The 23,785-nt window shown below is 46.6% G+C and overlaps 1 protein-coding gene across 11 annotated transcripts in view; it reads left to right on the top strand.

Moving 5' to 3' along the window:
* Positions 1 to 23,785, top strand: part of MADD (MAP kinase activating death domain) — an 853,817-nt gene that overhangs the window by 412,677 nt on the left and 417,355 nt on the right. For all 11 annotated transcript variants that reach the window (XM_078684455.1, XM_078684462.1, XM_078684460.1 and 8 more), the window contains 2 exons: positions 255 to 375; positions 7,830 to 7,935. In XM_078684455.1, coding sequence (XP_078540581.1) covers positions 255 to 375; positions 7,830 to 7,935 — 227 coding nt within the window. The remainder of the gene's footprint in view (positions 1 to 254; positions 376 to 7,829; positions 7,936 to 23,785) is intronic.

The following is a 23,785-nucleotide window of genomic DNA, read 5'->3' as shown; positions in this document are numbered from 1 at the left end:
TCTGTTGAGGTATTTCACTGCACTTGTTATGTACGACCTTGTCAGTTCAATGTGCCTGCATTTGGCTGATATTGTTCTCAAGCTGTCTGAATGCTCTCCTGAAATGAGTCTGCTCAGAGTCTTGAACTGCGTTAAGACTACTCTCAGGATGCAACGGAACTGCTGCCGGCATGGGACAGTTGTCTGGTCTCATGATGGCGCACACATGGCAGTTATATCCCTAACCTGTGACTCCTTCTGCCCACCTTCTACAGGTAAGGAGCGCTCGACACTGTGGGACCAGGTGCAGTTCTGGGAGGACGCCTTCCTAGATGCCGTTATGTTGGAGCGTGAAGGAATGGGTATGGACCAAGGGCCCCAGGAGATGATAGACCGGTGAGTTATGCTCCTCTATGGTGAGATCTTTGCATACAATTCCACGACATGCAGTTAGTAGGCTGCTCTAATGGTACTTTAAGATGATCTTTAGTTTAGCTTATGTTGTGATCTGTCCCCCTCTACCTTCGTTTGACCTTCCTTTTGTGCCTCTGTTCCTTCTATTTGACTTTACTCGGTAACTTGTGTTTAGCTGTCCTCTGTTTCAGCCATTGCTGAGCCTTATTCTGAACTGTGCTTTGTTCTCATACAGGCATGTGTTGAGCTGTGCTCCGCTCTCTGTAGGTTTTGTTCTGCTGTTTGTCCCCTTTATATCTTTCGTTAAGCTGTGCTCCGTTCTCCTTGTCGCTCTAGTGAGCTCAGCTCTTCCAGACATGACTTACAAGACTGAGCCGAACTGGTGCAGACGGTCTGTCTTCCCCGCATTGTGTTGTAGTACTGCGACTTACCAGGAAATACTGAGACATTATTATATAGAGCCTGGGAATTAATGGTATCGCCCCTAAGAAGTTATATACTTTCCCTGGAAGTGCTGCCATACTATTTATTTGAGTGGAACAAATAATTTACATCTGGACAGTTGTACTCTAGGCACTGTTCTAGACCTGTCCTTGAGACAGTTGGATTGATAAGAGGTTTCCTTTTGCCCCAGCCTGATGAGGCCCAAAACATATGGGCTGAAACGCGTCGACTCCACAATTTGGAGAAGCCCTGCAAAAGTTCAAATGAATTGAAAAGAAATGATTGCACGTTCCAATTCAGACAGAAGGTTGAAATTTCCCCTTGTTTGTGCGTTATTCTTAGGGCTATCTTTCTTTTTTACGGATTGCCATTGATAATCATTGTTTGGGATCTCAATATATCCGTAATATCAAATAGGGTAACAAGGAATGATGTTCATGTACAGATATATGTATTGTTGTGTTTGGTATATATAAATTGTATTGCCCTATTCAAAATATATATAAAAATACTCTTTAGAACTACATTTTGGTGTTGGTTTCAAAATTAGAATAAGTAATTGGACATTAATTATATCCATGTGAGGGATTAATTTAATTTTCCTTCTAGAAATAATTTCTCTTCATATCCATTCCGCCGCATTATCGTTGTTTTTCCAGTGTTCCATCGTTGATGAGCACTTGTTCTCTTTAGCTTCAGTAGTTCTTGCTTCTGTGTTTCCTTAGGTCATGCTGCTTGTCCCTTTTTAGGTCTCGCCTATCGATGCAGCGCATGCGCTGCACGCGTAAGCAAGACTTATAGTCGCCGGGTAGCTAGCGAAGTACGACAGGAGAGGTGGGTGCACGAGCTTGCCAAACACATAGGAGACAATGGCTGCTTGCGCGCTTTAGGAGACACGCGCTGTGAACGCGTGCATCTCTACGCGAGCTATAGGAGAGAGGCGCGGTGAACTCGTGCGTCTCTTCTCGCGCTCCACCACGCTTTCAATTTTGTTCACGCTCACGGCTTGCTTTATTCAGCCGGGGCTCTGCGGTGAGGGCCAGGCTGAAAACTATTCTGCGAGGAAGGTAAGTGTGAAAGTTTTTCACTGCCAACTTCTTAGAGGTTCCTGGCAGGGGGCGCCTTCCCATGTGCCACCTGGCAGCCGGTCTTACAGCGAGCGATGCTTTGCTGCACAAGTAAAGTGACATTTGTGAAAAGCACACGGCTGTAAGGCACTCTTTCCGTGCTGCCACGGCAGCGACGTGCTTGCAGGGCGAGGCGCCTTATCTTCAAGTTCAGCTGGGCTGGGAGGGGTATCTCTGTGGTATACATGGGGCTGGGACGGGAGAGGCAGCTGCCACTGAGCGGGGCCGGTGAGGACTTGGGGCACCTGTGTTGTGAGTGTGGGGCTCCGAGGGGCAGCTGAATGTGAGGGTGGGGCTGTGCTTGTGTGTAGGGACTGAGTCGTATCTCGGGCCGCCTGCAAGAAGCCGAGCATGTGTAAATATTCAGACGCCCTACGCTTCCAGTGTAACGTGAACCTGTCATTCTGCTGATGAAAATGTCTAGTCTGACGCAGGGCCCCTCCCCGACTCCCCCGAGGCACGCGATAAGGCAAGGTTTCAACCCTGTCATTAAGCACCAGTCTTCGAGGGGGCTGGCATCTAATGTCATGCTGTGCGCTGTTAAACTCACTCATGTATATGTAATTGTGATGTGTGAATAGTTCTGCTGTATTACTCTACAAGCACACATTACTGATTATTTCATAAGCTTCTCGTCTCGCAATATGCAGTTGTTAGGACACTTGCACACAAGATACCAAGCTAGAAATGTCGGTGTTTTCTTACAATTTAGCCGAACAGTTGAATGCCTGAGTGGGTTTTGGGAGTATCCGATTGTAAACTTCCCAACTCTTAATTGAATGAGTAAGAATCCACGTGACTATTGTGTTTTTAGAATGGTTTATTTATACTTGATAAAATCAAATGTAGATTTGAATTGACTGTTTATATAGGTGTACAGTCCTACTGAGCCGACGCGTGTTTCGCTTTGTCCAGACAAGGCATCAGACTTTTTCTGTAGCTTGGCCACTAGAAATTAGGCCAAAGTGTTTGGCTGTTGTTGTGTTTAGGTTTTTTTAAAAGTATTCTTCCGTCTTTGTTCTGTGATACAGGTCTGCAATTACGGTTGACTTCAGATTCTGCATTTTCTCTCATTCTAAAGGAGGTTGCTTCTTCATAACGTAGCTGAATTATTCACTTTCTTATGCAGTCAACCACTCTAACTCACTCCCTTAACACTATACACTCATTCATGTGCAGTCAGACACTCACTCCTTCACTCACCCATTTACTCGCTGAACCACTCTAAATCATGCACCCTCCAACTCAGTGGTTCTTAATATTTTCTGGACCAGCACTTAATTATAACTAGAACCTCCCCACTAAATCACTATCTGAATCTGGGGACTTTCACTGAGTCATTACTGAAAACAAAGGTCCCCGGTCTAACCATTTTGTGATGGTTTGAATCTCTAAAAATAACACAAGAAAAACAGAAACAAGCTTTCATCAAACAAATACACAGATGAAATATTTTATTAAATTCACAAAATAGATATATAAAAAATAAAATTTTAATTAGAAGGTTGGAGTTTGTCTAAATTCAGTTGAGCCCACTCATTGTCCATTGTTTATTCTGTTTGATGCACGTGCACTGGTCCCACAAATCAATTGGCGATATTAGCTTAATTTGTAGCCACCAATTTAATTCCTTCACATTTATGTAACATTTTACAATTTTCAATCATACATTTTGCTTCGTTATTTATATACACTTTATTAATCTGCTAATATTATTTAACTTTCTAAGTTGTGCATGACCACTTGAGTAGGTTTTGTGGCCCCCCAGGGTTCCTGGGACCCCGTGTTAAGAAGCAATGCTCCAACTCACGGACTGTTTGGCTTTCTGACTCACACACACTCAGTCATACTCCTATGCATGCACTCACTCATTCAGTTGCTTACTTACACATTCACTCACAGTGCTTGCTAAATTGACAATAGACCAACAGATTTCAAAACCACTAACTCAAACAATACTTTAAGACTTGTTCATATTTTGTGTCTTTCAAGGCAGATAATTTAAAATATACTTAAATCAGTTATGTGTATTCGCAACAGACCAATTGTATCCAATAGAGGTCCAGGGTGGGTTTGATGTCTTTACCTTGCTCATCATTCAGTGACTTTCTTGCCAAAGTTCAGTTCTCTGCTCCTGCTTTCATTACTTTCCTCCCTATTCTTGTTCTTGTCCTACCCTAGGAGCATTTTCGATTCATTGTGTTTTGATTGGTTAAGTTGTATCCTTTTACTGCTGGTTTCAGACCTTGTGTTGCCGTGCACGTGTCACTATTTTCTCTTCATTATGTTGCCTCTTGCGCCCTCTCCATTCCTACCTTCTTGCTGTCTTTATTAAACAAGCATTTGCAATGCATTAGGTTTCGCATTTACGTGAGTTTAAGCTATTGCCATTGTAAATGACAATGCCATTTCATTTCTTTTTTAAAAACTAAAATAAAAGGCATTGTCATTTGCAATGTCTATAGCTCAAACTTGCGTGAATGCGATACCTATTGCATTGCAAATGCTTGTTATATCATATGTTAAGCTGTGCATTATATTTTTAATGTGAACCTGTGCTGTGTCCTTCCTTTCACTCCAGTTTAGCCGAGCTCTGTTCATTATTCATCTTATGTTCGGCTTTGTGTGTCCTCTGTAGGTTGTGTTGAGAGATGCTCAGTGCTGGCGTAGCTTGTGTTGTGCACTGTGCTCTTCTCTCTAGCTTGTGTTGATCTGTGTCCTTCCCCTCTGAGATGCTCATTGCATTGTTTTATCTTTGTGGATTATGTATAGCTCTGCTCTGTTTATCTCTGTACCCCTTTGTAATCTACGATCTGTTCTATACATAGCTTGTTTTGAGCTGTGCTGTGTATTAGTAAAGAATTTTTTTCAGGTGTTCTTTGCTTCCCCTATAGCTTGTGCACACCTGCACTTTTCTTTGTGTATCTTGTGTTGAGCTATGCTCTGTCCTTGTTTATATGTTCTTTCTTGTAGCTAGTTCAACTAATTACTCTGCTCTCTGGCTTGTTTTGTGCTGTGCTTTGCATTTTCTTTAGTTTGTGTTAAAGTGTACTCTTCTCTTGCTTCTGTTTCGATCTGTAGCTAGCTTTGTGCTATGCTCTATTCACTGATAACTTGTGTGGAGCTGTTATTTATTCTGTAGTGTGTTTTGAGCTAGACTCTCTCCTTCTGCAGTTTGTGTGGAATATTTTGTCTGGTAGTTTGTTGTGAGCTGCGCCTTACTCTGGAGTGTTGTCTGAGCCACTTATGCCACAGATATTACTGGTGCTGTGTTACTTATATTATGCTTTACTAGATTTGTGTCTGGTAGTTTGTCTTGAGTTGTGCCTTTCTCTGTGGGCGTTGTCTGAGCCACTTATGTCACAGATATTCACTGGTGCTACCTTCCTTGATTTATGCTTTACTACATCTGTATCTAGAAGTTTGTCTTGAGCTGTACCTTACTCTGTAGACGTTGTAGACTCTAAGCCACCCTTGCCACATATCTTCCCCGTGCTACATTTATTTATTTATTTGTGTATTTTATAGAGCGCACAGCTGCCCCAACGGGGCGTCCCGGCGCTAATAGATCTGGAAACAGAGGACGCTACAAGAAGGAAAGAGTGGGTTATAAGCAAAAGAGATGGGTCTTAAGGGACTTTCGAAATGCGGATTCTGTCTGACAAGCATGGAGGGCAATCGGGAGCTTGTTCCAGCGCTGAGTAGCACAAACTTCAAAAGTCTTCCCTCCTGAACGAGTCTTTTTAAATCTGGGGGTTGCGAGAAGAAGTTGGGAATTTGAGCGCAGTGTTCTGGCGTTTTGATATGGACGTAAGCTGCTTTTCAAATGGGCTGGTCCTTTACCCTTAGAAGCTCTATAGGCCAGTGTCATGGCCTTAAACACGCATCTCTTAGCAATGGGTAGCCAGTGCAATCTGCGGAGATGAGGAGAAATATGTTGTCTGGGAGGAATTCTCTCCACCAGACGGGCAGCAGCGTTTTGTACAGTCTGGAGTTTATTACATAAGCCTGCCGTAATGCCCAGGTATAGCGCATTGGCGTAATCGAGATGAGGTTATCAATGCGTGGACCACAGTCTTAAGGCAGCCAGTAGGCAGATAGTTAATGAGCCTGTTTATTGTTTTGATCTTAGAAAAACAGGATCCTGCTGCTGTTTGTACCTGGGCATTGAAAGTAAGATGGTTATCCCAACGGACCCCCAGGTTCCTGACAGAGTCTTTAGGTATGGGGGCTTGACTCAAATCTCCAGGACACCAAAGGCTGGATTCCAGAGGAGACGGAGTATTAAAAAACAAGATCTCCATTTTTCCTGCATTATTTCTTAAGGAATTAGAATCCATCCATTTAGAAATATCCCTAAGGCGGGATTTCAAAGGGTCAAATGCAGAGGCAGAGGGCTCATCAAAGGTAAAGAGTAGCTGAATGTCATCAGCGTAGGAAGTAGTTTTAATCCCAGTCCGGGCAATCATTTCGGCCAGGGGAGTAAAGTAAACATTAAACAGGAGCGGGCTCAAGGAAGAGCCCTGAGGGACTCCCCATTTAAGTGGTCTCGCGGGGGAAGTATAAGGAGGAGTGTATACCTGCTGTGTGCGGTCAGATAGATAGGAAGTGATCCATTTCAGCACGGTGCCGCCTATGCCCAAGTCCCCCAGTCTCCTCAGCAGAGTCTTATGAGAGACGGTGTCAAATGCTGCTGAAAGATCCAGCAGCACTAACACCACCCTCGACCCACGGTCCAGCGTCCATTTCACCGAGTCAGCCATTTCATTCAGGGCTGACTCAGTGCTGTGGCCAGACCGGAAGCTATGCTGAGAGTCATGCAAAAGCCCATGGGATTCTATGTAATTGGCAAGCTGGAAATGGGCCAATTTTTCCAGGATCTTAGCTGGAGCAGGCAGAAGAGATATTGGCCTGTAATTACTCGGGTTGTCCGGATCCGATTTGGGCTTTTTTAAGATGGGAACCAAGGAGGCATGCTTCCATTTGGCAGGGAACCTACCCATTCGCAATGAGTCGTTCCAAATGTGGTTGAGGAAGGGGTTAAGAAAAGCTGCCAATTTCTTATATTGCTTCGCCGGCCAGGGATCATTCGGTGATCCGGATTTACAATTAAGTAATTCTGCAATGGAGTCAGCTTCAGATATATCTGCAAATTCTAAAAGGGCAGGGGGCCGTGTATTCTGAGTAATAGGTTCTTCCTCCAGTTCTGCACTGTTGGAAATGAGAAAGGAGGCATATATGTTCTCGATTTTTTCCTCAAAAAATTCCGATAATTTGTCACAGAAAGACTGGGTAGCAGGCTGGCTCCGGGTCAGCGCGTGAGGGTCCGTAAAGGATCTAACAATGCTGAAAATCTCCCTGGAGCTGTGACTGGCTTTAATTCTGGAGGCCAGATGGTCCCTTTTATGCTCCACAATCAATCTGCGGTATTCCTTGAGGGCCATCTTGTAAGTAGCTTTGCTTTGCTTTTCTGAAGAAGCTCGTCGGAGTACCAAGGAGCAGATGGTACTGCCCTGAAAGTTTTAATAGGCTTCAGAGGGGCCAATGCCTGGCCAATCCAAACATCCAGATTGTCAATGCGCCTGTCAAGATCTGACGCAGGAATAGGCTGCGAGTTTTTTAAATGTTCCTGGAGTGCTTCTAGGGTGATACGACTCCAGTTGCTCCCTGATGCCTTAGGAATCAGTGAGGACCTATCTGGATAAGGAATGTCAATCTTAAAGGGGATGAGAAAATGATCTTACCATAGGCCTGGTATGGGATTAGCTATCTGGATATTTGTCAAGTTGGAGCAGATCAGATCCAGTATGTGTCCAGCTTTATGCATTCCTTGTGTAATGCTTTATATGTTCTTGTCTCTTACAGATATTTCTCACTTGGGGATCATGATCGAAAACGACTGGAGGACGATGAAGATAGACTTTTGGCCACACTGCTGCACAATATGGTCGCGTACATGCTCATGGTGAAGGTGAGTCTCAGTACAGAGTGCCACTGCCATCAGCCTGCTTTCTCCCTTGCCCTTGTTTGCTCCTCTACTTCATTGCGCTATAAAATCAAATGCTGCATAACCAGCATTTCGTGCAGCCCTCAAAGTGCAGACTGCAAACAGATGTGGCTCATGGGAGCAAATCATGAAACCTTTTTTTTAATGTATTTTTTATTTTTAACATTGTCAAGATGGCACCATTGGGCAGGCCCATGAGTTTAGATGAGATGTGTGCTTTCGAAGGTTAAATACATTATAAATTCCTACTCTATCCATCTAGTGCTTTCATCCAGAATAGTTGAGGGTTTTGGTGAAAGTATGACTATTGACTGGTCCATTATAATGTTAACATCCCCACTGATTCTAGAAAGACGGTTGTAACTACACTAATTCCGTCAAAACTAGATAACAGTAATGGGCTGTGCCTGAGCATGCAGAAGCAAAATCAAAAAAAGCTTCAGACAGTCCAAAATGCACTTGCAAGACTTCTGCTGAACATCCCAAAGCATGAATCCGTAGCCAAGGAAATTCGTAAACTCCACTGGCTACTGGTGGCACAACAAATTAAATTCAAGTCATTATGTCCAGCATACGAGGCACTGAGCAATACAGGACCACTATTTCTCAGGAATCTCTTTGCCTAGTACGAACCGCCCAGACAGCTACGTTCCACAGGTGCTAGACTTATGAAAGTTCAGAGAATACGGTGCTCAAATTGGGGCGGCCAAAGCTTCTCATGTGGCACCGCAAAAACTCTGAAACATGCCCCCCAAAGAAGCTCAGAAGTGCAAGCTTCCTCACCATCATCAGAAAGGGGTTAAATACCTTGCCATTTCAGAACTAGACGCATCAGCTGGGCTTACTGAAACTCTAGCGCCAAGACACCTCTGGGTATTGGCACGCTCTATATACCTTACTAACATAACGGGGATTCCTCCTTGATGTGACTCCCCTTTCTGCTTTTCTTTTATGTGATATTGGATTCAACAAGCTGATGCTCTACCTAGTATTTTTTGACGAACACAAATTCAACCTCTAGTGTGTCCAAGAGACATTTTACCTGTGTCACTGTTGATAACACGGTGAATAAATCTTTAAGTCGTTCCCCCAGATGTCCATAGTCGCCAACATGTAATATAATGCTTGGCTTATCCAGAATTTTGAGGGTGGATATTATTGATGTACACCTCGCTTGCATCAATTGTGGGGATATTCCCTCCTGTTCCATTTGTATCACTTGCCTTTGGCTCTTTGAGCAGTTGGTAAGCCTATATAAGGGCCACTGTCTGAAAAAAGACCTGCCCACTGTGAAGGAACCATAAACATAAGTTTAATCTGGTTTCTCCACAGTCACTACTTTAATGCATCAGTTCCAGTTTGTTTTTTTCTCTACGGAGCAAGGATTTCTAAATGCTACAGTACTCCTATTTAGGTTTTAAAAATGTGTAAATGTTATTTTTAAGCCTGATTGCTGCGTTTGAAATATTTTGCGGACCCTTTGCCTTGCAAGCGCCTTCTTATGTTAGTAATGTAGCATCCTTTTCAAGTTCTTGTGTCACCATTGTTTGACAGGCATGTCCACGAAATAAGACTATGGACCATTTTCATATACCAGACAATAATAAAAGGAGGCTGTCCCATTTGTCAATAAATGTTATTTAGGTGGTAGGTGTTAGGCTAAATTGGTGTATGCCTCTGGGTTTTGGTCACCATTTCAGAATGTAGGATCTGGCCTGGCAGAAGGTCCTTGAGGCAGATCTTGCATAGCCTCTGGTACTCACAGAGTGCAAGTACCATCACCATGGGAGCACTGGCCATTGCTGAAGTTTTCGTGGCAGATTCTGCATACCCTATGACCTCTCTAGTACTTATGGAGTGCAGGAGCCATTGCCATGGCCGCACTGGCATTTGCGGAGGTTCTCCAGGCAGATCTCACATACCTTAGGACCAGCCTGGTACTCACTGAGTGCAAGAGCCATCACCATGGCAGCACTGGCTGTTCTCGTGTAGGGGATTTCCAAGTATAGTCATAAGCACTTGAATAGTCCCGCCCACGTGCGTGGGGACCTCGGAGCACTTCCTTAGATACATCTACTTAAGCGGATATTTTTTGCATTTCTTCAGGAAGCCCTGCAAAGACACTTAAGAGATAGAAAACCAATAATGCAGCCTAAATACATAGGTAATACTGGCCGCATCTTCATCTAGAATTGAAAAGAGGTCGCAAGTATACTACATTTTGAGAAGATTTTCGTAGTATTAAACACACAGAATAATCTCCTTCACAAAGCCCCTTTTTTCATGATAGAGAAGAAAGGAAAGGACATAATAGCCCCATAGGCTGCCATTATAGGTCTTTGAAAATAGAAACTACGCCTCTAAGATTCCGGAGACCACCAGTATCCCATCATGCACAGCCAGTGGCAGTTACTGCAGGGTTTTTTTCCAGCTCCTGCTTTCAGGAACCTGGAGCATTGAGCTATACCAATTTAGTGCATCTCTATAACTTCTGAATTTAGTTAATAACTACTGCTCTCGATGTCTTTGGTCTTCCTCTTTGTGTTTGTCTTTTTCTGACAGAAAATTTGTAGTTTTTCACTCAAAAATGCCATCTCTTTTTGATAAGTGTCCAGACTATGGTAGGAAGAAGGCCAAGACTGATCCTCACAGAGTGTGCATAATTTGTCTTCCTGCTTCACATGTTCCTGAAACGTGTTACATCTAAAACCTTCTCTAAGCGTACTGTGTGTGACAGAGAGAATCTGGCTTCAGGGAGCAGAAGAGTGAAGAAAACAGCAGCTATAGTCTTCAGGGCGAGGAGAGGGTCATTCCTCTACCAGAGCTCTGTCTTCAGCATCTTGTGGGGGGCTGACCAGGTCAAAGACAATGACGCCGAGAGGAGGTACAGCGACAACCTGTTCGCTATTGACACGGGGTTCTGTGTCCAAACGACATTGACGTTCCACGTCGAGAGAAAGATTGACATCGATTTCGAAACCAACAACGATACTGTCTCGTTCGGCGTCAGGAAGGCAAACGGTGACAGCTCGTAGGTCGCCGTCGAGAACCTCATCACACCGGCACAGTTGCTCTGTCAATCGACTCCAGGCCCTCGTAGCCGATCAGTGTCGAGTCATCACCATCAATCACCGACATCCCACAGTCAGTCGACGGTCGGCGTTCAACGTTGAGGCCCTCGAGGCAGATCCCGCATACACTAGGACCTGTCTGGTACTCACTGAGTGCAGAAGCGTGGCACCACTGGCCATTGCTGAGGTGCTTGAGGCAGGTCTCGCATACCCTAGGACCTCGCTTGTACTTCGTAAGTGCAGGAGCGATCACCATGGCAGCACTGGTCATTGCTGAGGTTGTCAAGGCAGATCTCACATACCCTAGGACTTGTCTAAAACTCACGGAGTGCAGTAGCCATCGCCTTGGCAGCACTAGCCGTTGCTAAGGTTCTCAAGGCAGATCTCACATAGGACATCTCTTGTACTGACTGAGTGCAGGAGCCATCGCCATGGCAGCACTGGCCTTTGCTGAGGTTCTCGAGACAGATCTTGCATACCCTAGGACTTCTTTGATACTCGCTGAGTGCAGGAGCCATCGCCATGGCAGCACTAGCCTTTGCTGAGGTTCTCGAGGCAGATCTTGCATACCCTAGGACTTCTTTGATACTCGCTGAGTGCAGGAGCCATCGCCATGGCAGCACTGGCCTTTGCTGAGGTTCTCGAGGCAGATCTTGCATACCCTAGGACCGCTCTGGTACTCACTGGGTGCAGGACCCATCACCATGGCAACACTGGCCTTTGCTGAGGTGTCAAGGCAGATCTTGCATACCCTAGGACCGCTCTGGTACTCACTGGGTGCAGGATCCATCACCATGGCAACACTGGCCGTTGCTGAGGTTCTCGTGGCAGATCCCGCATACCCTAGGACCTGTCCGGTACTCACTGAGTGCAGGAGCCATCGCCATGGCTGCATTGGCCGTTGCTGCGGTTCTCATTGCCTGTTGAAGGCCCAGGGTTGCAAGTGGGATTCATTCAATGCTATGCCCAAGGCCTTGAAATCAGTTGCTAGTTTGACAATAAGCACTAAAGACATTGTTTAAGCTCAGGCTGTGTCTAGATTTTCAGATTGGACACCAGGCACTGGCTCCACAGACCCAAAAGCTCCCTTTAAGGTCAGTCCTTATGCTTTGCATTTTGATCTTCCCTCTTGACTAAAGTGTTGTTACAGTATGGACTTTTTGAAACGTGTGAACTTCTACTGCAGAAAGGTCATGCTGAAGAACCAACGACTTTCCAAGGCTTCATGGAAGTTTCCTTCTTCAACAAGTTACACTAGGAGCTTTCTGTCTTTCTAGGCGAGCTTCTCTCTTGACCTTCTTCAGCAAGTTAGACTAGGAGCGTGCAGTCTCGGTAGTCTAGCCGTTCCCTTGCTTCACTTAAATTGAGTTCAGTTTCAGAACGATGACCTTGCAATTTTTATCAACAAAGAGCTGTGGTATGGTATTTTTGCATCATTGGATCTTCATTGATGGTGAAAATCACTAGAAGAGTCTTAACCTTTTTTTAAAAGTTTTTTTATCGCGCAAACCTACAAGTATCAGAGCGCTTAACATGAGCCCCAGTTGCGTTACAGACGGACACATGCATTTTGTTAGGCAAGGGGAGAGTAAGTGATTTGCCCAGAATCATAGGATCTTGAGCGTCCTTATCGACTCAAACCCAGTTTCACAGCTTCGAGGTCGACCGCTCTAGTTGTTAGGCTACATCCACTTCCTTGTGCTGGTCAGAATATATAGCATAACAGTTATTGTGTCCTAAATAAGGCCCATTTTCTGAATTTTGTTTCTTTTTATTAAAATAAACAACACCTTGGTCCTCACACGTCTGAGGATCAGTACTAATGTTTAGGACTCCTGTAGATTCTTCACCTGGTGATTAATTTCAGGCACAAGGGGGGGGTTCGGAAACTTTTTTAAAGCTCTTCTACATGCGTAGGGGGCGCTGACTCCAGCACCCGAAAGAATGCCATAGTGACATCACTGAAGGCACCAATGTTGGGTCCCGTTTTTTTTTTGTCAAGTCACTGATTTTCTCTCTTGCAAAACTTTTCATTGCAGTGCTCAGAGAATATCACCTTCCAGAGAGTCGGTTTTTAAGCCCTGTCCCAGTTGTGACAGCAAATGTCCATCACTTACTCCCACCAGCTCTAGTGGCGGTGGTTATGTCGAGGAACGACTCAAGGTCGTGCGAGCTGTGCCGCAGCATGCACCCCAAGGGCATGAACGAATGCTACGCCCAAGGCTTCATAATCCAGTCTTGCACGGCCCATGCTGAAGATTGCACTCTGAGGTGACTAGTAGTCCAGATTGAGGTCTCCCTCCCAACCTCGCTCATCTCTTTCCTCTAAATTCTCCAAGGAGAAATGGAAGAAATACAAGAAAAAGACTAAGCATGGAGGGATTGACCCTGACCACGGTCCAGAGAAAGGTCTGCTCTACCCACTCCTCCATCTGCAGTGTTATCCTCTGACCCAGAGCGCCTGGACACAGCTCTGCCTGAAAGACCTCCTCCAGCGGCCAGCTCCACTCATACCTTTTCTCGAGCTGCTGAATTCTGTTTTCTAGATACCCTGGCACCAAGGACTCCGTCGATGTACCAAGAGTTAGCCTGCAAGCCATACACAACCCAACCGGCAATATTTGAATACGGTGTTTTTCAAGTAACAATCAGTCCCTTGAGACATGATTGTCCCATGAGACATGGCATGGACGGTTAGTAAAACATCAAAATAAATCACACACTCTGAATCACAAGACAACTGAATAAACCTTTCAAAATATTTATTTCAAACTAAAACTCCAATCTGGTGCACACAACGTGAATTGTAACCACAATGAAGATGATCATGAAGGGAGTGATAACGTTTTGAGGAGGGTAAAGAGCAAATAGTACTCCAACATTACTGCTATGTATTGGAAAGCGCAGGCACCCTCATTTACTGCTTCTAACTGCTATAATAGTTCTAGCACATTAGTAAACAAAAGAGCCTATTCTGAGTTTCAAAGATCAACAGTTGCATGTCTATTTTTAGAACAATAAATTCTACTTTCAGCTCTCACAAACAGTTGTATCTGTGTGATGAGTCCAGCCAACCGAAACAACCAGTGAAGGCAGATTGTCTCCCAGCCTCTGCAGGTAGGGGGGTGCGCGATTGTGCATGAACCCCGTGGTGGCCTGGCCTGGAGGTATTAATTGCCTCTTAGGTTCTAAAAGACTTTTCAGAATATTTTTGTGAGGGATAACTAATTTTATTAGTTTTTAAATTACAAACAAACTTGCTTTCCAAAACATTTGTGATCACCATTCCAGTCCTGCATGGGATTACACATTTAAACCTCAAATCAGGGTGAGTTCCGAGCATAATAATCCAACCATTTCCACCACATCAGCTCATGTTTAGGGGGCAAACCCATGTAATGGGTTCCTCTAGTTTTGCAATCCATTACTTCCCCATTTTCCATTCAATCATTATTCTGGATGATTGAAATGTTAGTTCCTTGCTCTCGCAGTGCTCTCAAAGGATAGCTACCCTGTTTCCTTAATTGAGGATGCAGGCAATTAGTGGCCATGGGGCGGGCCTGGTGGAGGAAGTTGCGCCATTGAGCTGTGTGCACTTTTGATTACAAACCATTCCGAGAAGGTGTCCTCCGAAGCCACGACAGAAGCCAAGTGTGCAGGAAGGGAACATGTTTGGAGGACTCCTATCCCTCCGGGAGGCCAATAGACGTATATAGTTGTGCCTAGATGTGTGTTCTGCAACTTCGGCATGCCTTTCAAATGTTGTAGTGAGGGAAAGGAACTTTGTTACCTTATTCTTGGGAGAGGTGACGCCTTCCACAGTTGAGATTCTGTCCTCCGTTTCAGTGACGCTGTGATATTCCGGAGATCCTGGCAGAGTAATAATACGTTCACTTTCTACTTTATTATCTTCGTTTCAACTGTGTCTCGAGACACGGGGATAGCTTGTAGTATAGTGTTGAGGTCAGTGGGTTCCATTGAACGCTTAGTCTAAGGGGGCGCAAGAGGGAGAGACTCCTTGATGCCCAGCACCAGCTGCAGGAGCAGTGGGGAAGTTATCCATTTTAGTTTGGGTATACGTGGCTGCTCTTTTTTCCTTCCCCCATGTTGTGATAAAGGTAGGTCGTGGTGGCGTGATCTGCAAGCCGGGGGCTTGATTAATTGAGCAGCTATATTCAATTGTGTTTTATCTTGATTTTTTTCGCATTGCATTAGTTGAGCTTTAATTTACTGTTTTGTTGTTTTAAACCGGCACCATCTTTGCTTTCTGTTCCACTTCTGGCTTTCCCATTTGTTGTGTAGAACGCATTATTGATTTTTTATTCTCACTTCCGCTTTGCTGAGTAGTTAGCACTTTAGCTACACACTTCCGTGCTGCTGAAAATGCTGATGCAGACGCGCAGCAGGAGCACTCCAAAAGGCGCGCCAACACAAGCCTGTCAACGACCATCCACTTTTGGACCACGCTTGGAGTTAGCATTCCTTCCGGTTTCGCTTCCTAACACACGCCTTCTAGTCTCTAATCCAGGGAAACACTAGTGCAGCTTCAACCCACAGCATTAACTAACTGTTGGAAACTAAAGTTGATTCCTCTGATTTCACCGTACTCTTTGATTTTGATCTTCATTTTGAAAATGTTACTAAAAACAAATCTGCCCAATTTATTGATATGATGGACATCATGGGCTTAGAATAACTTGTGAAGGGAGCTATCCACTCTGCAGGTCACCTGCTTGATGGCAGTTTCTCGGCTAACCCTGTTCCACAAATTTCAGCGTCTCCCCCTTTGGTCTGGTCAGATCATCTTGCGGTTACGTTCAACCTTAATTCTGCAGTGAACAACCCCATAGCCGCTCGTCCTCTCTCCACCAAGTCTGATCACCCATGGCATAAAATTAAGATTGATTCATTTAACACCATCCTTGCCCTGACTCCACCTGTAGTCTCTCACAATTTGGACTTGGCAGTCAACAACTACCACCACTGGATTTACTCCATTTTAGATCAGCTAGCCCCTCTCAAGAGTCAAAGAATCCTTAGAGCCACCCCCTCCGCACCTTGTTTCAACGAAAGACTTCAGAAACATACTTGTTGTAGGCTGAAAGTGAAATGGAAGCTCACAAAGAAAATTATAGGTGCTCCTTATCAATCTATAAAGACATGCTCTTTTTCCAGAAAACAAAAATTTGGGGACTAATCGAATTTTCTGTAACTCACTTCCTTCTTTCAAGACAGAGTGAATGCAATTTACAACATCTTTTCTGCTAATCAGGGACTTTCTCCAGCATTCAACTTGGCCAATCAGTAGGGTGACACAGGTTCTTCTGTCTCTGGTTCAACCTTTGATCCATGCCCTCCTAAAATCTTGCATCTAGTGCCCGAGACAGTCTCTGTGCATCTTACAGACATCTTTAACCAGATGTTCAGCACAGCTTATTTCCCCACAAAGTGGAAGCGAGAGGAAACCTCCATCCTTCCTCTCCTTAAAAAGCCCAATCTCGATACCACTGTCCCAAACAACTTTTGCTGTATTTAGAGTCTTCTGTTCTTTCATAAATCATTGAAAAACACATTAACTCTGGATTAACAACTTTCTTTGATACCCATGGCCTCCAAGACCCCACCCTGTTCGACTTCAGAAGGCACCACACCATCGAGCTGGCCTTGATCACCGCATCCGAACAAATCACACTGACTGTTGATGCAGGAGGTAATGCTGCCTTGATTTTATTACATCTCTCAACAGTATACAATACAGTCAACCATGGTATTCTCCTAGATCGTCTTGCCTCCATTGGAATCGGGAGGAGAGAACTTCCCAGATCCTTTCTTGTAGATCGAGAGCAGTTTTTTGCTCTTGGCTAATACAACTCACCCCCTTCTACTCTGCCCTTTGTCCCTCAGGGCTCATCGTTGAGCCGAACCCTCTTTAATATCTATGTGACACCATTGAGCAATTTGATCGGGTAGTTTGGATTTTCGATGGTGTCCTACTCTGATGGCCCCATATTGTGGTGTCCGTAGCCAGTGCTTCAGAAGACACCGCCACTTGCTTCCAGGATTGCATGCTCCAGGTCAGTAGATGGATGTCCCACAACTGTCGGAAGCTTAACTTTAGTAAAACTGAGGTTTTGCTGTTTGGCAGCAAAGCATATTTCTAGTCCCCAAGTTGGTGGCCACAGGAGCTTGGATTGCTTCCCACCCCAGCTGCCAAGGTCAAGAATTTAGGGATTGTCTTTGACAGTAAATTATCTTTTGAGGGCCACATTAACTCCATCGCTTCAGCTTCCTTTCATATCATGAAGCTTCTCAGAAAAATCTTCCCTTTATTCCGAAAAACTTACAGAAAACTATGATCTTGGCTCCAATTCTTTCAAAAATTGACGACTGTAACATCTTTTTACAAACATTCAGAAAGATGCCATAACAAAATACAGATTCTACAAAATGTTGCTGCTCGCCTGCTTTTTGGCATTCTCAAACACAAGCAGCTGTCCTCCTCACAGACTCACCTCTATTGGTTTCCGCTTAAGAAGTTCATTGACTTCAAGGCTCTCAGTATCTCCTTGAAGGATCTCTGTATCGCCTTCAAGGCTCTCAGAATCGCCTTCCTGACTATCCATATCGGCTTCGAGGCTCTCCGTCTTTCCTTCGAGGCTCTCCGTCTCGCCTTTGTGGCTCTCTGTCTCGCCTTCGTGGCTCTCTGTCTCGCCTTCGTGGCTGTTGGACTTGGCCCTCTTGGCAGGGTCATCCCTGAACTTTTTGCCTTCCTCCAATATTCTCTCTGACCTGTTTTTGTTGGTTTAATGACTCTGGGCACTTTACCACTGCTGACCAGTGCTAAAGTGCATATGCTCTCCCTACTGTAAATTGCTATATGTGATTGGTGTCCATGATTGGCTCATTGGATTTACTGTCAGTCCCCAGTAAAGTGCACCAGGAGTGCCAGGGCTTGTAAATACCAATACTGCTAGTGGGCCTGCAGCGCTGGTTGCGCCACCCACAGAAGCAGCCTTTTAAAATATGTCTAGGGTCTACCACTGCAGAACCTGCATGCAGTCTGGTACTGTCATGCTAACTGCGCAAGTACACCTACTTGCCAGTCCCTAAACCTTCCCTTCACTTCATATTAGTCACCCATATGGTAGGCCCAAGGGCAGGGTGCATTGTAAGCATAAAGTAGGACAAGCCATGATGTGTGTGGCATGTCCTAAATAGTGAATTACAGCCAATTTTGTTTTTCACTATTGTAAGGCTACCTGTTCTCATAGGCCAGAATGGGCTGCTGGAATTATTACACTCTATAATCCCAGCAGGCTCAGGGAACATGGTAGGAAGTCAAGTTTAGTATGCCTGAACTCAGAATAATAAAATACTTCTTTCAGTAAAGTTTATTTTAATATCTTGTGTTTGCAAATGCTACTTTTAGAAAGTTAGCATTTTGCTTGCCTAACCATTTCAGCCCGCCTCTGCTAGGATGTGTATCTGACTGTCTGGGATATGTGAGTGACAGGGCTGGGGCTGGGGCTGACAGGTGGTGAATTGAGAGATTACACCAGGATGGGTGGAGTGAGTGCCCCTTGACTCTGAATAGGGCGGTGCTCTGCCACCACAATGCTGGCTCCGCCCCCTGGGGAGCAACTGATGACTCTGCCCTGCACCCGGTCCAGGAAGAGGGAAGACTGTCAACAGAGTGCTCCTGGCTGTACTTGTCATCACAATGCTGGCTCCACCTCCTGCGGAGCGTCTGATGTCCCTACCTTGCACCCTGAAAGGAGAAACCAGAAACCAGAGCCTGCAAAACAAAGTGCTCAGAGACTAACTGGATTAGGCAAAGGCCCCCCTGGCCAGCGAGAACAAAAGAAATGTCCTATAAAAGTAGGAGCCCTGCTCCTAAGAAATCAGATCCTGTTTACGCCAAGAAGAAACTCTGCCTGAAGAGAAGGACCTGGGAAAGCTGCATGGAGGAGTACTGTCTCTAATCCTGAGAGACTTGCCTGTGGTGGGTGCCTTGCTGCATGAAGGAGAGAAGACTGAGAAAGACTTTTAATTTCAACTTGTGCCTCTGCTGTGAACAATCTCCAAGGGCTTGCGTGTGAGCCTGCCCCCTGAACTGCACCCCAGGAACATTGGGCGCTACCCCCCTCCCTGAAGGAGAAACTGCTAATGGTGTTGCCTGTCCTGCAGTGCCCACGAAGAGAAGCTGAGTGTGCTGTGTAAACGCGCCCTCTGAGGAAGCTACGCATCCCTGGTCCCGCCAAGCAAAGTGACCTGTCACCTGGCCCAAAAGCTGCAGCCGCAAAGTAACGCTCAGCCCCGTCTGGCCTGCACACCGTATCTGCCTGTCCGGTCCGAGTACCGCGACGCTGTGGCTCACAAGGAAGGACGTCTGCCTGCTTCGCTTCCCTGCCGTGAGCCTGCCAAAGTGCACCCGGCCGCACTGAGACTCGCTGTCAGCCCCGACCTACCTTCAGGACCCCAGGACTCTGCACTCGTGAGCCTGTGTCCCACGAAGCACCGCCAACCAACGGAGAAGTGACCCCGTGGCCTCCGTGCCACCCCGCCCTCCAGGACGGCACCGCAACGTCGGACCTCAGCAGAGAGCCGTCCGCCCCGAACCTGACACCAAGAACAAAGGTACGTATCACTGTGCGTCACGTAGGCTGGTGTGGGAGAGATCTGTACGCTGCGCACCACCTTGAACGAACTGTGGGCTGCGTACCACTCTTCCCTTCTACTCTGATCTTGCTAGTGAACTGTACGCCTCGTACACTGGATTTTGGGAAGAACCGTGCGCTGAGAACAGTGCGCTTTTAGTACGGCTGCTGGTACACCTCGTGCCTCCCCTTTACATTGATTGCGCCGTACGCCGGTTCACGCGAGAAGCGTGAGGATTAGGGGGGCACCTTCCTTAAAGCGGTACGAAGCGTACAAGCGTGCTACGAAGCGCACAAACCTAAGAGAACTGCCTAAAAAGAACCAAAACATTGCATTTTAGGAACTGTGGCCTACTGAAAGTAACTGGAACCCTTCCTAAAGTATAAAGACTGTATTTGAAGCCTGCTTGAACACTTCTATATAAAGAGTATATTTTTATAAATACAGTCTTGTGTCTCTGTGTGGTGAGTTGGTGATTATTGTGGGACATTGCAAATGCTTAACCATATGTACTCCTGAGATTAGCCTTGACTGCTTGCGCCACACTACCTAGAGGGTGAGCAGGGGTTATTTCCTGAGAGTAATCCTTTGCCCTGACTTAGAGGGGAGGGTCCCTGTTTGTCGCAAGTACATACCTGCGACAACCAGAGACCCCCAATTCTAACAGTGACTCTGTCTCGCCTTCGTGGCTCTCTGTCTCGCCTTCGTGGCTCTCTGTCCCACCTTCGTGGCTCTCTGTCTCGCCTTAGTGGCTCTCTGTCTTGCCTTAGTGGCTCTCTGTCTCGCCTTAGTGGCTCTCTGTCTCGCCTTAGTGGCTCTCTGTCTCGCCTTAGTGGCTCTCTGTCTCGCCTTAGTGGCTCTCTGTCTCGCCTTAGTGGCTCTCTGTCTCGCCTTAGTGGCTCTCTGTCTCGCCTTAGTGGCTCTCTGTCTCGCCTTAGTGGCTCTCTGTCTCGCCTTAGTGGCTCTCTGTCTCGCCTTAGTGGCTCTCTGTCCCACCTTCGTGGCTCTCTGTCCCACCTTCGTGGCTCTCTGTCCCGCCTTAGTGGCTCTCTATCCCGCCTTAGTGGCTCTCTATCCCGCCTTAGTGGCTCTCTGTCTCGCCTTAGTGGCTCTCTGTCTCGCCTTAGTGGCTCTCTGTCTCGCCTTAGTGGCTCTCTGTCTCGCCTTCGTGGCTCTCTGTCTCGCCTTCGTGGCTCTCTGTCTCGCCTTTGTGGCTCTCTGTCTCGCCTTTGTGGCTCTCTGTCTCGCCTTTGTGGCTCTCTGTCTCGCCTTCGTGGCTCTCTGTCTCGCCTTTGTGGCTCTCTGTCTCGCCTTTGTGGCTCTCTGTCTCGCCTTTGTGGCTCTCTGTCTCGCCTTTGTGGCTCTCTGTCTCGCCTTTGTGGCTCTCTGTCTCGCCTTTGTGGCTCTCTGTCTCGCCTTTGTGGCTCTCTGTCTCTCCTTCGAGGCTCTCCGTCTCGCCTTTGTGGCTCTCTGTCTCGCCTTTGTGGCTCTCTGTCTCGCCTTTGTGGCTCTCTGTCTCGCCTTGGGGCTCTCTGTCTCGCCTTCGTGGCTCTCTGTCTCGCCTTCGTGGCTCTCTGTCTCGCCTTCGTGGCTCTCCGTCTCGCCATTGAGGCTCTCCGTCTCGCCATTGAGGCTCTCCGTCTCGCCATTGAGGCTCTCCGTCTCGCCATTGAGGCTCTCCGTCTCGCCTTCGAGACTCTCTGTAGCGGCTCTCCGTATCGCCTTCGAGGCTCTCTGTATCGCCTTCCAGGCATCTGTATCACCTTCAAGGCTTTTCTGTATCACCTTCAAGGCTCTTCACGGCACAGGCCCGAAAATCTCAGACAAAGCTTTTACTGGTATAGCCCACTTAGATCGCTCTGCTCTGCCGCGACCTTCAACCTACTAGTCCCTTAATTCAAAAAAATCTTCTTGGGGTGGGAGGAGATTTGTGACCTGTACCACCAGACTGAGGAACTCTTTTGACCTCAGGAAAGAGGCTCCAACCGTTTGCTTTCAGGAAAGCCCTTAAAACGGGTCTTTTTAAACCAGAGCATCTCTATCTGTGTGTCTTTGTGGCTGCCTTTTACGTTGAGTTTAGCGCCTATACACCTTAGGGCAGTAGAGCACTTTAGAAATCTTATTTTCATTTCGAGGAGCCTATGAGGATGATCTTCACTCAGCTCGCTAGTTCCTTGGAGCAGAAGGTACCACGAGCACCTGAGACTGTCCTGTTAAAATAGCACCAGGTGGGGTGGCAGCTCCGGTACTGGGGTCGGGCACTTTGATTCAGCTTGCTTACCCCAAGGGAATCAGTGGGGGCAGCACATTCAGCTGGTGGGTTGAGGCTAGGCAGGGCGCTGGCACCGACTCAAATGGTTGGTCTCCCTACCCCTACAGCCGTTTCGGTCCATATTTCCCAACTGCTTCCTCCCACCTGACCCGGGCACCAACCTGCGACAACGCTCCGTGTCTTTGTTCTCCCCCTTGTTCCTCACCTTAGCCCGAGGGCAGGAGGCTGAGTCCACATTATGGCTCAAGGGCGTGGGCCTTCAGCAGATGAAAGTGCCGGTCCCAGCTCCCCGGGAGGGCCGCACGGGTTGTTCACGGCCCAGACCCTGTCCCGTCACAGGGCCACTCAAAGCCAGGAAGGAAGAGTTCTCGCCCTCATTGTGAGTGTGGCTCCACCGCATTGCCTCCGCTCTATGAAAACTCTGCGGTCTCCGATGGACCGAGCTGTGCAGCCATGGGCCGAGTTTACGCCAAGTCGCCAGGCCGTCCTGATATCTGCGCCACGGACTCAGGAAGCAGATCGGGTGCCTTCTAACTGCTCCTCTGAGATCCCACACAGTCTGTCTGAGTACGGAGCAATATGCAGCAGACTGGATGGCAAGGCTAGCCATCTTGTGCATCTGCCAAGGTGCTCTAGTCACCCCCCCTCCCCTGCCCCCCATCTGATTTTTCAGAATCTTGTTGAAGACTTCATGATAAACAACCAACTATAAGTAGCATAATTCCTTTTCAACTATTTTCACTCTTAAACAGTGTTCTGTTGAAAAGACAACAAAATGAAACGCACAATTATCAACCTTCTAGAAACTATGGTTTCATATCAATGTATAAACGTGAAATAATCAACTTCAGTGATTAAATACTACAAATATATACATGTAAGCTTGATTATCATGTTTGCAGGAACAGAATAATATGAAAAGAATTTGCACTTGATTTAATCCTATTTATTCACTGTTTGATTAATCCGTTACCACATATTCACTGAAGGGGAATTCAAGACCTGTAAGGGAAAAAGCATAATATATGCGACATCAAAGCTATTGTCTGTCCTACCACCACCACCGTCGATGAATTTTGTTTGAAATTTCCAGTGCCATGGACTGATTCAGCTCTTTTCCTCCATGTCATAAAGCACAAGTTACTACTTGTGTAACGATATATCTGTAAGAGTCATTAGTTAGTGATAGATTCCTTACCTTAGAATATCCCCAGGCGTCCGACTGGTTCCGGACATTTTTGCGTTAGCAGTACCCTTGCGCGTTGGTAGGCGTCGTCTGCGACTCCACGTCCGTCGTCGGCGTCGTGATGACGTCGTCGGAGTACTTAGACGCCGCCTCCGCGTGCTGACGTCAGTTCTTAGACACAGCTTTTCCGCGCCAGAAACACAAATTTATTCCACCTGCAGGCGTATACCGATTTTGTGGAGGGACGCCTGGCTGCCAGAATGACATTACAGACTTCAGGAGGCAAGTCAAATGGCCTCAACTGTCGCCACTCAATCTCCAAGCATGGAGGTGGAGACTGGACAGGTTCAGGTGGAGGACCGTCCCCTGCTGCTGCGACAGAAGGTCCTCCTGCAGAGGCAGACGAACCAGGGGATCGACTGACATACTGAGTAGCTCTGGATACCAGTACCTTCGTGCCTCAGCAGAACCACTATTGCCTTTTAATGAGGCACTGATGGAGCTAACGAGGGATACCCAGGAAAAGCCCACATTAGCCCCAGTAATGAACCTCATGTTGGCCAGGAGCTACAGACGGGGTCAGGGTGAACCACTGTTCCTGACCGTGCACCTTTCCCCAGAAAGTCT

Source organism: Lissotriton helveticus, chromosome 3_2 (assembly GCF_964261635.1).
Source record: "Lissotriton helveticus chromosome 3_2, aLisHel1.1, whole genome shotgun sequence".
In the NCBI taxonomy this organism is placed as follows: Eukaryota; Metazoa; Chordata; class Amphibia; order Caudata; family Salamandridae; genus Lissotriton; species Lissotriton helveticus.
The sequence above is the reverse complement of the archived record's forward strand: the minus strand, read 5'-3'. Positions and strand labels throughout refer to the sequence as shown.